Source organism: Rhynchophorus ferrugineus, unplaced genomic scaffold (assembly GCF_030347505.1).
Source record: "Rhynchophorus ferrugineus isolate W39M unplaced genomic scaffold, kcgeb_rfMv2 rfM4, whole genome shotgun sequence".
Lineage (NCBI taxonomy): Eukaryota > Metazoa > Arthropoda > Insecta > Coleoptera > Curculionidae > Rhynchophorus > Rhynchophorus ferrugineus.
The window spans coordinates 50,475,498-50,491,798 of NW_027472583.1; the positions used below are offsets into that span (position 1 = coordinate 50,475,498).

Below are 16,301 nucleotides of genomic sequence, written 5' to 3' on the forward strand. Positions count from 1 at the left end.
GATGTACTATAAAGTTAAAATAAATTATATTTGATAACATTTTTATCCATCACTTTATTCACATTAGAATTTTGTTGTATGTCAAAGCCAAAATAAACTAAACGTCGAAGTTGATGAAGCAACATCGCTACATTCGGTATCATACACTTTGATGGCACCATTTTGAGTTCGCACCATTTTATTGTATAGAATATACAAATAGTAGCTGATATCGTACAAATATCGTAGTCTATATCATACCATCTTTAAAATGGATAAATCAGACTGAAAGTCAAATCCAACCACTACTTGTATTTGATCATCATCTCTGATGATTGTCATCATCTTCTGGAAAGTGTTATAAATAAAAGCGCAAAAACTTTTAATTAAAGTAGTATTTTAAAAAAAAGAACTTCTTTGACTTCTCTGACTTGTTTGACGACAAAACGTCTCTGAAGGCTTGTCCCATTCAGCTTTGATTCATCCAATTTCATTTACCTTAGTAATATATTTCTATTAAATAAAAAAAGTAAGTCTGTAAAGTATCAATGAATACATACTGAACTATCGCAAGATTTTTTATCATTTTGACCACATAGGCTACTCACACCGCATATTTGATGTTCGTGCCATTCGAATCTAAAACATGAACTTTGAATAAGTATTATATTGTATGCAAATTGGAAATTGATGTTTATACGGTGAGAACTATTCTGGTGGCCAGAATTGTCGATTAAACCTAAGATATTTCTGCAATATCACACCTTTACAATAGTGAAATCAATAAAAAAAAATTTAATGTGGGTGAAAATTAGAACTACTAGGCAATAAAGACTAAAATAAATTGACTGAAATCCAGCACAGTTCATGGAAAATTATCGAACGAGCCAGTTATGAAAAGAGCAGAGGATTTTCGATCATTTAATTATATATAAAGATATCATATAGTACATGTATTATGTAGAGCATGTGCTTAAACTGTCTCTAAGAGGTCATTAATGTAGTGTTTAGAATTAAAGGTTTCGTTTATAAACACGTCTAAATAAATCGCCAATTCTTTCAATTTAAATAAGTAAATAACAGGTAAATTAAAAGCTTTGTTTTAGGCCTTAAGAAGACCAGTCGATTCCGAAGAAATCATAAGTCCCTTCTATTGAATTAATTATTTTAATCGGAATAAAGTTGCTTAGTACGAAAATAAATGAAAAACAAAATATTCCTTGAAATAGTTTTGTCGTATAGGATAAAAATATGGCAATTCGGGCTTGAACTTTCAAGGTGGATTGAAACAACCATACCTTGAAACGCCACTTCTTCATGTATTCCTGACAGAAGCATCGTAAGTAATGGTGTAGAGATACTAAGGCGGACTGACTGATGTTGCTGTAAATTAACTTAATTCGGTAAAATTTGGGCAAAGGCTTGTGAGTTTAGGATACATGGCGAGCAAAGGAGCATTAAAGGTCACACAGCCGTTAACAAGAGATACCAAAACTTGAGAAATCATACAGGCCCTACCATGAAAAATGTGTATAAAATAAAGACGTAAAAATACTGGCCAATACTACAAAATATTTACCATAACTATAAGATGTCTACACAGAACAACGACCACGTACATCTAAGCGGTAGTCTTCAATTATTTCTTCCGAATGGAGATGTTATATAATAAAGCTTTTTGGTTTTAATATTTTCGTTTGTATGAAAATAGAATTTGATCAGCAGTATTGTTGTCTGTCTTGTCTATTCAAGTAAGTCGCCACTTCTTTCCGTTAAAATAAAAGAGTTTTAAAGTACATTAAAAGTTTTTGTTTTTAACCGTACACGTTTTGTAACTTATATACCGAGAGACCGTATTGTAGGATGAATGTAAAACACATGATACGTTTGTGTCAATATAACTCATAAACATAAACAAATAAAACTCGCACCCATGTTGTCAAAACAGTATCCCGACTTACTGTAAGTCGAGAATATGTCATTTGATTAACTAATAATACTTATTAGTCTTTATATTAAAATAAAATCGTTACAAAATAAATGATAATTATTTAGGAGTATCTTTTAGTGATCTATTGACGGACACAATTTTACTATACACAAAACACTTCATCATTAAAAGATTACCGAAATTATCCAGAAAAATTAAGTTTTCAAACGTACATAACATTTCACATAGGTGTTCATGAAGCACCATCTAGTAATCACAGTAGTACCAGTAGAAGTAAAAATTCAAAATCTTGTTAAAATTTTAATTTTTATATTAGGTCTATTGATTAATTCTAAGGAATTTGATGTAATTTGAAGTTTATTGTGAAATATCTGTACAATGTATGTTATTAATGTGTTGTCCATCAAAAGCCTCCATTTTTCCCCATATTTCAGGCAACTTACGGATTCCATTTCGAAGGAACGATGTACCTTTTACCCTCAAATCCGTGAATCGACTCATTTTTTTGGTATATCCATAAGTAGTAAAGCGCTGTTCAGAGATATTACGACTCATGCTGGAAAAAGTAGTAATCAGAAGCAGCAAAGTCCGGCAAATATTGCGCGTGCGATAGCACTTCCTATTTTAATGTTTCCAAGTATGTTTTCACCAGTTTTGCAATATGTGGTCGAACGTTATTATGCTAGGTAATAAAATTGTTCTGCCCTTGTCCGTATTCTGGACGTTTTTTCGCGGAGTATATGACTCAAGCGCATAAATTGTAGTCGATAGCAATCCCCATTGACGATTTCATGGAGTACTGACCTCAAATCCTAGTCTTCATTTTTTTTTTGGATATCCAGAATGCTTTTGGTCTTCAATATCACAATAATCACTTTTAAAACCTCAAAATCAGTATTCACATATTGAAATCGCTGGAGGATGGTTATGGCAACCAAGCTTCACCCAGCATAACATGTTGTTCAGACTTCGACGAAATATATATGCTGCAAAATGAAGCCTGTAAGTGAAGCTTCAACAGGAAATTGGTTACAAATGTACCCTATGCGATTTAATACACAGTAACACCATCTATTGTAAATCCCCTAAAATCAATAATAAATGTTAAGATTATATAAACAAAACTTCATTCATGAATATATTAAGTTTGATGATTTAAAATTTTCAACACAGCAAAATGTGTACAGAATAGGTGTCTCTTTCACTAACAATGAAGTCAAGTCGCAGGTTCGAGTGCGATTTTAACGCTTCAAATATTATTTAAAACAATATTTGTATATTTTCAGTGTGAATGAGACTTGTGCCTATAACTATGAATAAAATGCAATACAAGGGCTTAAGGAACAGAGCGAAATCAGCCATTCGGCTCTGAAGCCAGTTCACATTAAGAAATTAGCAAAGAAGGTATTAACGCCAGTTTTCTGCTATGTTACTTTTTTCTTGAATTATCGCAAAAATTCTGGTCTTCTTAATTTGTGTCTATTCTCATACGAATTATAAACGAATATGTACAACTAAAGAGTACCACTACAGTGGATGAATACATATACAAGTATAATTGGAATGGATATATCTAGAAAAATTATACTCAAAAATTAAATTATTTGATTATTCGCAGATATATTGAACTTTGGATCTGGTAAACAATGATATACAAATTAAAGTTAGCATTACGTGCTTGCATACGTTTCGATCGGCGATCTCTATTAATGAAATGCTAAATATCGATGCTAAACACGACGACATATATGCTAAATTCGATGATTTTGATATTTCTCTGCATAGTGTAACAGTTTTTCATTTAGTGTTATTGAGTTATATTCAGTCTGTTCAGATGCTAATCATAAAAGGTTCCAAACTGCATTTTCAATATCATTCATCGAAAAAATCTGCTGTCGAAGCTCATCAAGCACTCTTAGAAAATTTTGGTGATGCCGCTCCGTCATAACTATTGTCGGTTTTGGTTTTAACAATTTAAATATTTTTGATATAAAAAACAAGGAGCGACCTGGGTGGCCAGAAGAAAGATTTGTAAGACTTATGAGAAAACAAAACTTCCAAGTCAAACTTCCAAATAACTTTCAGACAGCTTTGGAGTTGATGAATCAATTATTAGTAGATGTTTTCAAGTGATAGGAAATACTCAAATAGAGAAAATATGGCTACAACACGAAATGAGTGAAAATTACAATTTTGGCATAGCAGTTTCATTAATTTCCAAGTCAAATATAAGAATTTCTTTTGACTGATGATGAAAACTGTATCGATACATCGATTACGATAACTCAAAGTACAAAAAGCTATGGATTAGTTCATTAGAGTCATCAATATTGATGCCGATTGGAATATTCATGGTCATAAAGTTCTGCCTGCATATAGTAGGGTCAGTGGTTTGTAGTGTATTACAAGTTTCTAAAACCAAATGAAACTGTTGCAACAATTCAACAATGTGAACGACGTATTATCAGAAAAAAGACCTGACCCAAGGGGATATCCTGTCACACCCTGCGTACTTTATTCAGATTGATGTTACATGGCTTGACTATCACTAGATCGATGATTGGACGGCTCTAAACCAAATAATTTTTCATCACAGTCATTTTTTCAGAATGTTACCAGAAAGACGGAACTTATTTGTTGAAAATTACATATTTTGATTGAGATATTTATATTGTACTGATTTTTTTCAATCAATGATTTTTTTAAATGAAAATGTGATTAGATTCCATTTAAGCACCTAATATATTATTATCATTAAATTGCTTTTAAATATAGATTTCTAGAACATAGCAACTTAAACAATCCATAGACATTACGTTCAGCCGAATATTAATATTGCAACATATTTGAATTTATAGCCATTAATTTTGAACATAGGTATGATAATATTTTTAGATGTAAAAGACTAAAGATTTTTAGTACAACTAAGTCAGGTGAGAAGATTAGCACAAAATTCCTCATTGGTCAGTTTAACGTTCACATTGAACACCTAATAATTAACTACCGAATATAGTTCAACTTACCTTGAACCATTTTTTGATGGACCAGTTCGTCCGTCTATTGGAGCTGACCTACAAAAGAAAACAAAACATTGCACATGAATCACGGCAACCTTGTATATTCGCGCTGGCAGTCAAAACAGACTTGATTGCCACAGAATAACAACACATGCAACCAATCAGTCAAGGAACTCAATACAAGCAAAAGGAACCAGATAAAATGTCGATATGTGATTTCAATGATCGTCTACTAAATCAACACAAACAACATTCATCACATGAATATATGAAAATATAACCACTACAAGGAATATTGACAACATTATACATACATGCGAAAGACAACTAATAGATAAATCTGTCGTATGATACAAGTTTGATGGTTGGTGTCAGTTAGAGTTATGTTGTTAGTCATATGATTAAGTTTGATCCTTAGTCATCTTAAAATTTAGAACATGTACTTGAATATCATTGGTTTGAAAATTATCGTAATGGATACGCCAATATTAAAATAGTGAAAGAATGTCAACTATAAAGAGAAATTATGTTTATGTAAATAGTGAGACTATATATATAAATATGTATATGGATTTAAATTGATTTGTTCGAAAAGTCCTAAGTTCGAATAGTAACGGTTTAAATATTTAAAATGCTTTAAATAGCTGTAAATTAAGGTGCCATAGGTATTTTAAAAATAACAGAACTATCAGTTTTATTTCATGATATTATGGTTCTTGTATATAGGATCGTTTGGGAAAAATATTTCAATCATAGACAAGTAACCTATGTGTCCTTGAAATGTGAAAATAAGATATTTTAATGATGTAAACAGGCATTATAGCCGAAAGAAATTTTTCACCATCATCACCCTCTGAAAAACTTTAAAGCATATTAATGTCAATGTTAATAACAATTAATTTAAAATTTGCACCTTCTGTTCTTTTGAGCGTTGTTAGAATTAGATCATCTTTTGGTAACGTATTTGGGTAGGAACAACGTACAGAGAGAAAAGATTGTGTCATCTGATTGGTTATATTTAGGTTTCCAATGCAATAAAGGAAGGAAGAAAATTCTACAGGACATCAATCTACAACATTTGTTAGGAAGGATGCAATCTGTAATAAGAGTTAGAGGACAAAGTACTGATTGAATTTCAACGTTAATTAAAAATATAACATTGATTTTAACTTTTTTATGTATTTATTGCCACTTCTGTTGATCCGTCAAATAATTAAAAATGAAACTTGCAATATTTTTGTAGAAAATATTTTTGTTCAATGAAATTAAAAACGAAAAATAAAAATTATTTTGCACGTCCCCTGTACCAACATTTAATGTCTATTGAAAACTTTCATTTAATTGTAATTACATTAAACGAGATTCGACAAAAGTTAGTTACATGAAACAGATGCCAAGTACAACAGGAACGACAGCCGCGTTTATACATAAAAGTAATTCTTGTTGTTATGTAACAATAAAATAATTTTCCGCTACAAAAACTTTTATCACTGATTAAAATTTCTTAAAAACTAATGATATTCACAGTATTTACATTTTCTGTCCAACCATTAAACTCATCCGAACACAAATTTACCCATTCTGCCCTTATTTTCAGTGATCCATACCAAATCCATCCATATGAAGGTTCAGCTGATCTAGCTTTTGTGATAAGTAATGCTCTTTCACCGGTTCTATGCAAAAAAAGAGAGAAAAGTCACAGTTTAGAATAGAGACAGCAGAGTACAAAAACACAGTACGAGATTTAGTAATAAAAAGGTATATAAATTGAAAAAGAAAAGGCTGTATACAATAGCGATAGATCTAAACTAAAACAAAAGCAAATATCTAATTAAGTAATATTATATTAAAAATATGTTATTAAACATGAATTAGAATAACTGACATTATTAATTTATCTTCTTATTTCAATTATAATAATGCTTCTCACAAAAAAAGACACTTAAATGATCTAAAGTGCTCTCATGCAATTGGTAACCTTAGAGAATATTTGTTTAAGAACGAAAAAACGGACTACAGATTCTGTAAAACAAGTTGTTAGATTTTACTTAATATTTTTATGTTTAAAATAAAACAGGCAATCTTTTGAATAAGAACTAGCCAAGTCCATAGCATAGAAACGTTTTAAAAAATGTGGAATTAAATAAAAACAGACTTTGATCAACTTTAGTCTGCACCCAGCTGGGTTAAATAAAATATTCAGAAATGTTGGAATAATTTTTGCAGAAGCAGTAGACAAAGTAGTTTCATTAGATAATATGCCAAAGAAGAATGATAATAGTTTAACGTACTCTTACATAAACTAATTCTTATTTAATTACAGACGTTGCCCTGCCTGAGTTGTAGATATTCAAGTCGAACTGGAGTATTCTTTTAATATTTTAAAAACATGATATTTGTTATAAAGAAGTTTGTTGCAGCATTGTTAGTTTTGCTTTTTTGCGCGTAAATAAATAATGTTGATGCAATGTTTTCTATCGTTTGAATGAAGAAGTTCACATAATGCTTTATATTCAATTTATTTTATTATTCATTCAATGATTAATACAATTAGGAATGAAAACACCCAACGCACAACACATTTAATCAAAAGTTACACAATATAAAGCAAATTATTTTTACGTTATTTATTTCGATTCCATCGATTCCGTCCGACATTATATCATTATCATTCATTTTTTTTGGGGGGGATCCAGAATGACAACAACTAAAGGCAATGAACTGCATAAAGCAGCCATTAAACTAAGATGTAGTTGCATATCAACTGTAAAACCAACTTATTGGCCGACTGATCAAGAGAGAATCCCAGACCTGTTAGATTTCTTCATAGTAAGAAACTACAAAAAAGTCGAAGCAAATTTTGAGCTAAGTTCAGATCATAAGCCAGTGATTCTGACATTGAGCGAAAATATAATAAGAAAAGAAAGAAACCCAACGTTAACAAACAAGAGAACAGACTAGGAAGGATTTGTTGAAGAATTGAACAAACGAATTCAACTAAATGTACCCCTCAAGACAACTGAACAATTAAATCTTGAAGCAGGAAAATTCGTAGTAGATATTCAACAAGCTGCTTGGAATAATACTCCAGAAATTAAGAGTACAACTAAAGGAATTAATTATCCAATAGAAGTGAAGGAAATGGTAGCTGAAAAACGTAAATTACAAAAAAATGGCAACAAAACAGAACACCTGAAATAAAAATATAACCCAAAGACTGAAAAGAGAAATACTGGAAATAAAAAACAAAACCATAAATGACTATCTCAGAAATTTCATCTGTTAAATAAAAAAACTGATTACTTACTCTGGAAAGCCACAAAATATCTAAAGCGCTCATGTCTACACAGTCCAAATATAAGAGATCTATGTGGGAAGGGGGCACGTGACAATTGCCAAAAAACAGAAGCATTTGCTGAATATCTAGAAAAAATTTTTAAGCCAAACGAAACTAATATTGAACATAATTTGCCGGACATAGAAGCTGAAAATTCTACTATTGAATTAGTCACGCCGAAAGAATTAACCAAAGTTATTAAAACTGACATTAACCCCAGGAAATCACCAGGCTATGACTTGATAACAAGAGAATTACTGCAAAAACTACCAAGAAAGGAATTTATAAAACTCACCAACTTGATCAATACAGCATTTAGATTAAAACATGTCCCAGACATTTGGAAGATGGCGGAAATTATAATGATCCCAAAACCTGAGAAGACACCAAACGAAATAAAACCCTATAGACCTTTTTCACTGCTGCCAGTAATATCTAAGGTTTTTTAAAAAACTTCTGTTGAAAAGAATAAAACCGACCATAGAGAGAAAAAAACTAATACCAACATACCAGTTTGGATTTATTAACAAGCATTCAACAATTGACCAGGTCCACAGAATAGCAGATGTTATTGAAAAAGCCAACGAAAGTCAAAAAGTATGCTCAGCTATATTCTTAGATGCAGCACAAGCCTTCGATAAGGTTTGGCATGAAGTTGTTCATCATTTCACTCCAAAAGCCACAGAAGTCTCTGATACGATATAGCATAATTTACATCATATTACAGATCTTTCAAAATTATATACAAATCCTAGTATATTATACTTAACAATCTAGACCGATAGATCTAAACTAAAACAAAAGCAAATATCTCAAGGTAATATTATATTAAAAATATATCATTCTAATAAATTTCCGATCGCATATGAATTGCATCAAGAACATATAAAAAAATTAACAATAACTGGCATAATTAATTTATTCTTATTTCAATTATAATAATGCTTCTCACAAAAAAGACACTTAAATGATCTAAAGTGTCCTCATGCGATTGGTAACCTTAGAGAATATTTGTTTAAGAAAGAAAAAACGAACTATAGATTCTGTAAAACAAGTTGTTAGATTTCACTTAATATTTTTATATTAAAAATGAAATAAGCAATCTTTTGAATAAGAACTTGCCAAGCCCGGGGCATAGTTAGCTTTGATATTTGGTACTTAAATAAATAATAATAAGGACGAATAATAAGAACTAAATTAATAATATTGATGGTTTTCCATATTTTGAATGAAGCGGTTCGCAAGGAAGCATTAAGTTTAATTGAGGACATTTGTTTGCTGCTTACCAACAAAAGAATAATACAATTAGGAATGAAAACGCCCAAAAGCCCGGCGCATTTAATCAAGTTACACAAGATTAAGAGCACGATTTTTACGACAATTAATTCGATTTCATCGATTCCATTCAACTGTATATCATTATCATTCATATATCATTGACTTGCAGCACTTCCAGTTCTGCGACCTAAGTTAGTACTTCTAATTGGTAGCATTTTGAAAAAGTAAATTTAAACAAAAATAAAATATATATACCTCTCCCATTATATAGAGACTGGCTTTATCTTTATGTATGTAAACCATGTTGATTGTTCTTTGATTGATAAAATTGCAATTTGTTTACTTTTGTTTATATTTCATCACAATTTAATATTTAAGGGCTATTTCATTTTACAATCTGTTTTATATTGGTTTAAAAACATCTATTAAAATGACATTCGTCGTTCTTCAATTTTATCTAGAAATTAAAGCCGCTGAAACAATTTTTCTCCTCTGGTCATCTATTGTTGGCTCGTCAACAGGAAATTAAATTTCTGGAATGTCAATTAAATTTCATATAACAGATGGGCTGATAAATCCCGTGCCTAACACATAAGTGGCGCTAGTTTTATTGCATTCACTGATTTTTCAGTTAGTACCAACCTTCAAAAGAAAGCTGTTAGATATTCTACTGCTGATATATAGCTGATATTCTACTCATAATTTATGAGTTATAGTGCTAAGAGTGATACTACTTTGGTTATTTTCAAAACAATGGATCAAAAACCATTTTGTGTTTTAATTTTACACTGCTTCTTGTGGGGAAAAATACCTTTTAAGCGAAGCAGTGGCTTGAAATGTGTTACAAGTCGTCGAGACATCGATTTATTACTGAAACTGAGGAATATTTTGAGGCAGTATATAAAACGCTCTACAAAAGTGGTATTGAAATATTCCAGCCGCGCTGGAATGATTGTGTAGCTCTTGATGGAGATTATTTTGATGAATAAAGCAAATTTTGAACAAAAAAAACGCGTTCCTTTTGTTACGACCGGATCTTTTCAGTCCAAGTGTTAACTTCAGGGCACCAAGATAGGAACCCTTAGTCTAGGCATAGTCACAGAAGCATCTGATACGATATAGCATAATTTATATCACATTATTACAGACCTTTCAAAATTAATTAAAAATCCTGGTATATTATACTTAACAATCTAGACTCGACTTAGTTTCAACTAAACATAACTGTAAAATATATTCTGCTAATTTACCAAAATGCACAGCGGAGGCATTAAACCTAATGAGCGGGCCATTAAATAAGCCCCAAAACAACCACGAAAAACATCATAATTTCCGAAAAGTTCCCGAAGATGAAACGATGCGATGAAATTGCTTTTTATTTGACCGCCCACTTATAACCTTTGAGCCATGGGATAATCGATCAAACACATAGAGGGAGAGAACTGACAGCGAAAAAACTGAATTATATCCCACTTTATGTCGGCCTTTTTTGTTCGTTCAATAATAAATAAAAAATTAAATATTTGCGCGAGAAATTGTAAAAATATGTGTGGGCGAAAACTTTGTATTTGAATATTAATATGTTTTTGTTTCATTGCAGTTGAGACTGGCGTGACTTGCCAATTTTTTTGGACACATACCTTATGACAATACTATATTTTACTTTAAATTAAAATTAGTAATCAAATATAATTAAAAATTCATATTAGTTTCAGAATAATTAATCCCATGGCCTCGTATATCCCAGAATTTGCTTGGAGTTATCATTTATTGGCTACTTATCTACTACTGATGATCGTTTTGATAACTTTCTATGATTCTAACTTGTACCTGTTTTATACAAATGTGCCATCTTAACGATTTATAATATTCATATATATATATATATATATATATATATATATATATATATATATATATATATATATATATATATATATATATATATATATGTCTCCCTTTTACCAACGAGGGTTTATAGGGACTGGGTCTACTGTCTATCGTGGGCTCCGAACCATATTCCTCGGCATTAAACCTGACCACTGAAGATTGACCAACATAGAAATCATCCCAGAAGACATCCGGTCTTACCCAGCCTGGTTACTGCGTGACTGGGATCATTTTCCTTGTTATTACCAATGTGTTGTACCGCAGAATTCTAATTAATCTAATCAAAGATAATTTCAAGTTTTTTTTTTTTCATGTTTTAAAAAATTAATTTATTCACATAAATTTCTACTACTAATTAATTAAATATCGGCCGTTTTGACCAATAACCTTATGATCTGCCTATGCAACTAAGCTGCCTACAAATCAAATATGAAAAGCTCAAGTCGTCACATCAAAAACCGAAACTAATTTTTTGCTTCATGACCCACAATTAAAAGATCCACAAAAATCAAACGAGATTTCTTTTTGAAATTCCTTCTTTACTTTAGCTGGATGTGTGGTATGATAAAATCTATATCCTCTAAATTTTTATAAAGTATTCTTTTGTCAAATGGGTTTCTGATACTAGGCAAATATCTATTTTTTGCATATCTAGGAATGCTTGTTGATTCCATTAGCATTCCAAATTGCTATTCGAATATTATTTACCTTTTCTGGTACTTGGGGCCACAGGCCTAATGTTTTTCAATTCTAGTTTTTCAATTCTTTCGGAAAAATGTTCAATCATTTTTTCCTGTCTGTCCAGCTTTGCTATTAGTTTAGCTTAGCAATTCGTTGGTGGTTGCTTCGTCTTCCTTTGTCTCTATGGTTGTCTTGACTGGTACTTTGGCCATAAGTCATTTTACAATTAACTTGCTTATATTTTTTCGGCTGTTTCTTTTCAACTATTGTTTATATATATATATATATATATATATATATATATATATATATATATATATATATATATATATATATATATATATATATATATATATATATATATATATATATATATATATATATATATATATATATATATATATATTTATATATATGTCTCCCTTTTACCAACGAGGGTTTATAGGGACTGGGTCTACTGTCTATCGTGGGCTCCGAACCATATTCCTCGGCATTAAACCTGACCACTGAAGTTTGACCAACATAGAAATCATCCCAGAAGACATCCGGTCTTACCCAGCCTGGTTACTGCATGACTGGGATCATTTTCCTTGTTATTACCAATGTGTTGTACCGCAGAATTCTAATTAATCTAATCAAAGTTAATTAAAATTAATTTATTCACATATATTTCTACTACTAATTAATTAATTATCGGCCGTTTTGACCAATAACCTTATGATCTGCCTATGCAACTAAGCTGCCTACTAATCAAATATGAAAAGCTCAAGTCGTCACATCAAAAACCGAAACCAATTTTTTGCTTCATGACCCACAATTAAAAGATATGACTTCAAAGTAATGAGGCAACGTTAAGACGGCACAAAAGAGCAACACACTTGTACATTTCCACAACAATCAAACGAGATTTCTTTTTGAAATTCCTTCTTTACGGACGAAGGGCCATCATCATCCGCCTCCCTACGCCCCCGCGGCACTAATTTCGAGTGGATCGTAGCAGGAGGGCGTTCCATTCCGGCCCATTTGAAGACCCTGTTCCCGGTTTAAACGCTCGCCCTCGGCCTGGTTTATAAGCCGACAAAATAGGGCAGGTACAATATGTTATTTCAAGTATTCAGTGACGCCGTTGTCTCCTTAACAATGACTGTTTATGGCATATTAAATTTAACAACTATTCTACGCTAGTCAAGCTGACATAAATAAAGAAACTTTTAAATGATCTTAATTCGCATATTTAGTTTTGCCTAGATTCCACCGAGAGTCAATCTAAGAATATATCATAGAATATATATATATATATATATATATATATATATATATATATATATATATATATATATATATATATATATATATATATATATATATTGTTATAGTCTGCAATAAAAGCTATTAGTTTAACAGGATATACCTTTTTGCAAGACAAAACTAACTTGATTAAAAATCTGCATTTTTTTCTGAGCACCGTAATATTTTCTAACATGCATGTACAGTGAATAAGTAAAATAATACGAACACCGTACAATAGTGGGCGAAACTCAAAGTTAACTGACAGAAGCCGATGAAGCTTAAAAATATTGTAGCCAGACTACATAAAACTACGGCGGTAAAAGTTCACTTGAACACTCACTTGCGTAATACTGTTAAAAATAGTATGGCGAAACAGACATAATATACAAAATTAACTTTTATGGAAGGGCTGCGATTGGGAAACCTAATGGAAGCCAACTAACTGCCACTAAGCTGCGAAATAAGTGGTGCAACGAGTATAAAACCTGGAGATTTAATGATTGAGAGAATATGGTATATGACGCTCCAATAAATCATCTTTTACATTGTTTTAAATGCAAACTGTCGAGTTTATGTATGGAGAACTCCAAACGAAGCCTACGATCCGGATCCGGACTGCCTGCTCCCCCACGTAGTATTCAACCGGTCCTCCCATTCACATTACTGATCGGATTACAGCGAATTCATATCTTAACCTCTCTTATTTCTCCGGGCTCTCTCAAGTAGCTGTGTCGTCAACTATAAAGTGTCAATCACTTGAATAAACCATAAATAATTCCGTTAGTTTCTATCACTTAACCACACACCCATCTTTCAATTCTCACATGTCGACGTTTGACTTTCACAGAGTAAAGACTTGTCCGAAGAGAGGGTCAGTAAAACGAAACAAAAGTGCAACATCTCTGTCACAAATGCGGCGTTAAAAAAACTCTAATAATTACAGTATAAATACTGTATTTCAAATAAAAAGTGAAAGTGCGATCGGGAAAAAAAGGTCAGTACAGTAGAAAATAAATGCAATGCACCATAAAACGTTAAGGGTCGGAAACACAATATCTGAACCACAAATGCAGCGTAGAATAATTTGAAACATAGAATTAAAAATAGCAATATAATTTCAACAATACATAAAAAAATATATGAAGAAGAAAACTGCACAAAAAACAGATAAAATGGATATACCGACATCAGGCGAAGTATCACATATTACAGTTTTGAATCTCGAGAACACAACTAGAAGTCGGCGCGGGAGAGCCTTGAAATTGCATTAACCAATATGCAAAAACAAATAAACACCCTCCAGGTGCAAATCAATAAACAAAGCTGAGAGCACGGACAAATCAACGATAAACCACAAAGCCAAAAAAACAGTCCAATTCTGACATATGAAACAGATGAAGGAGAATTGCAGAAAGAAGTAGGCTGGATAACGGTTAAAAATAAAAAAGGAAAGCAAGTTATTTCCCAGGATCTTCACCGCAGCAATTAAAAATAGAACAAAACAACGAACAAAATAAAAAATTAGAGAGCCCAGTCCACCCCCAATTATAGTAAGTAACGTTACCGACTCTGACTTGCTTTATGAAACACTGAGGGCCAACTATATAGTATTCAAAGCAACGGTGTTAAACAATAGGCAAATAAAATTGAACGTCGAATGTCGTAAAACATTCACGAAAATAACAGATTGTTTAGAGTTGTTGAAACTGCTAGGGCACTCTTATGAAGACAAACAAAGCAGAGACATCAAAGTTATGGCAAGAGGGCTTCAATCAATAGCTAAAACTGAAAAAAATATCACAGAACTAAACCAAAGTGGACTGACATGCTTAAATGCGACAAATATAAAAAGAAAGGACCAAAAAGAACAAGGGATACAAGAAGTTAGTCCACAAGAAGCCATTACCCCAATTTGTGTTAGCCTTTGAACAAGATACGAACGCAAAAACCATTTTTGGTATTAAAAGGATTTTAGGTGTCGAAATAAAAATCGAAACTCTTAAAAAATCGAACCTAATACCACAATGCAAAAAATGCCAATTGCACAGACACACACAGAAATTTTGCAGAAGAGAACCCAGCTGTATAAAATGTTCAGGCAAACATATCACCACGGAGTGTAGAAAACCCAAAGAAGCTAAGGCGAAATGTGCAGATAGAGGATGTGTTGTTGCCAAAACACTAGAAGAGAGGAGAAATAAAGTAGCTCAAGTTAAACATCAAGAAACAATAGTTGAAAAGGAACAGCCGAAAAAATATAACCAAGTTGATTGTAAAATGACTTATGCCCAAAGTATCAGTTAAGATAACCATAGAGGCAAAGGAAGATGAAGCAACCACCAACGAATTGCTAAGCTAAACTAATAGCAAAGCTGGACAGTCAGGAAAAAATGATTGAACATTATTCCGAAAGAATTGAAAAACTAGAATTGGAAAACATTAGGCCTGTGGCCCCAAGTACCAGAAATGGTAAATAATATTCGAATAGCAATTTGGAATGCTAATGGAATCAACAAGTATTCCTAGATATGCAAAAAATAGATATTTGCCTAGTATCAGAAACCCATTTGACAAAAGAATCCTTTATAAAATTTAGAGGATATAGATTTTATCATACCACACATCCAGCTAACAGCCCAAGAGGAGGAAGTGCAATAATAATTAAAATAAAAATATTTACCTCCATCAAGAACCCGGATTCAGTACAGCAGAAAATCAGAGATGATTTCAATGCAAAAAATACAAGATGCGGATCCATAATGACAACTAAAGGTAATGAACTGCATAAAGCAGCTGCTGAACTAATGTAAAACCAACTTATTGGCCGACTGATCAAGAGAAAACCCCAGACCTGTTAGATTTCTTTATAGTAAGAAAC

The 16,301-nt window shown here is 31.8% G+C and overlaps 1 protein-coding gene across 5 annotated transcripts in view; it reads right to left on the reverse strand.

Annotated features, from left to right (window-relative positions):
* Ih (hyperpolarization activated cyclic nucleotide gated potassium channel Ih) overlaps positions 1 to 16,301 on the reverse strand; it is a 332,983-nt gene that overhangs the window by 285,233 nt on the left and 31,449 nt on the right. For 4 of the 5 annotated variants that reach the window (XM_076404225.1, XM_076404222.1, XM_076404224.1 and 1 more), the window contains exons 2-3: positions 6,555 to 6,620; positions 4,954 to 5,001 (exon numbers count right to left, since the gene is read on the reverse strand). In XM_076404225.1, coding sequence (XP_076260340.1) covers positions 4,954 to 5,001; positions 6,555 to 6,620 — 114 coding nt within the window. The remainder of the gene's footprint in view (positions 1 to 4,953; positions 5,002 to 6,554; positions 6,621 to 16,301) is intronic. The other variant, XM_076404223.1, reaches the window with a different exon arrangement.